At 43.7% G+C, this 1,548-nt stretch overlaps 1 protein-coding gene across 1 annotated transcript; it reads right to left on the reverse strand.

Annotated features, from left to right (window-relative positions):
* Nucleotides 1–291: 291 nt before the first annotated feature.
* LOC113745556 (DDRGK domain-containing protein 1-like) lies at nucleotides 292–886 on the reverse strand. Its single transcript, XM_027277168.1, has 2 exons — nucleotides 686–886; nucleotides 292–560 (listed from the first exon to the last, which is right to left on the reverse strand). The coding sequence occupies exons 1-2, from the start codon at nucleotides 771–773 to the stop codon at nucleotides 403–405; spliced, it is 246 nt and encodes an 81-aa protein (XP_027132969.1). The 5' UTR covers nucleotides 774–886; the 3' UTR covers nucleotides 292–402.
* Between the last annotated feature and the right edge of the window lie 662 nt (nucleotides 887–1,548).

A 1,548-nucleotide genomic window follows, 5' to 3' on the forward strand; every position in this document is an offset into this window, starting at 1 on the left:
GTCACGAAACTCAGCCAAATTGTAGAACATGACAAGACCTACAAAAAAGTCTCTTGGAGCAATGGGCTACAATGAACAGGAAAATCGCCATTTTTGCTGTTTTGGGCTGGTTGACAAGGGGTCATGTTTGAACGAACTCCTAGGGATTTTATTCAATTCACTTCAAACTTGGTAGGTGTGTTCATATAGACTTCCTGAATAAAAGTTATCTAAATTATTCATTTTGGGGAAACGGTGTGGGCGTGGCGATCGATGCACATTTCCACATGCGCACATTTCGACGTGCGCACATCTGCGAGGGCCCGACCATCGCTGCTTGCAGCTTTAATATTCATCTTAAATCTGTTTGTTATTTTACTCTAAACTTGAAACGTGTAAAGACAGTGTGGCTGAGTACTTGTTTCAGTGTTTACCAGGTTCCACAGCTTCTCTCTGTGGTCGCCTGTTGGCCATCGCCGCAGCCATCCTCCTCCTGCGGGGCATACCGGCTCCTCGCTCCTCTGCTGCCCGCTGAGGGGGCCCCGCAGCCCGGACAACATCTCTCTGCTGCTCCGCATCAGCTGAGCACGGAGAGGACACACACAACACGTATACTGTATATACGTATACTGCACACACACATGACAGCAGCAGCTGGACATACACGTTACATACTGACGTTAATGTGTGACGTCAGCTCTCGTACCTTCCTGAGTCTTGCCCCGTAACTTCACCGCGAACACGATGAGCACGAGGAGCACGGCAGCAGCCGCCACATACAGCGCTATGTCCATGGCTGCGCTGAAAACACGTATGAACACTGCACACACGAAATATTAATACACGTCTACGTCAGTGCTGAGCTGTGGACTACTGACGGAAGCCAGCCTTCTTCTTCTCTGGTGTTTAAAGCAACGTTAGAGTGCACACTGCCGCCTACTGTATCAGAGTGTACACACTGCCGGCGTTCATCATCATGGGCTTAAGATCATAGACATATATACATAGACATATATACATAGACGCCGCATTGAGCGGGTCGGTCGTTGGTCGCGATACGTCAATTCATATTGGATGTGTAAACTAATACAAGGAAATGGACTTCATAAAGCACCTTTCTACAAAGTTCTTTAAGTTAATGTCTCTTATACATGTGTGTATATGTATGTGTGTATACTATATGTATGTATATATGGTGCCTGTTTGTTTCCCAGATATATCAGTGTGTGTGTGAATGGGTGTATAAGAGGCATTAACTTAAAGAACTTTGTAGAAAGGCGCTTTATGAAGTTCAGTCCATTTCCTGTTATAAGTTTACGGGAAGATCTGCCACATCCAATATGGCGGTGACGTCGACGTACGATTCAGCGCTCAATGCGGCGTCTATGTATATATGTCTATGCTTAAGATGATGATGGTGGAATTTTCATGTTTGAAATATTAAAATACTACTAACAATGGAAAAACACAGTAAATCCTACAACTACTGTCCGTCAACATCCTCCTCTTTTAAGAAAATTATTATTATTGATAATAATAATAATATCTAATAATAATCGTCTTAAAATA

Source organism: Larimichthys crocea, unplaced genomic scaffold (assembly GCF_000972845.2).
Source record: "Larimichthys crocea isolate SSNF unplaced genomic scaffold, L_crocea_2.0 scaffold83671, whole genome shotgun sequence".
NCBI classification, from domain to species: domain Eukaryota; kingdom Metazoa; phylum Chordata; class Actinopteri; family Sciaenidae; genus Larimichthys; species Larimichthys crocea.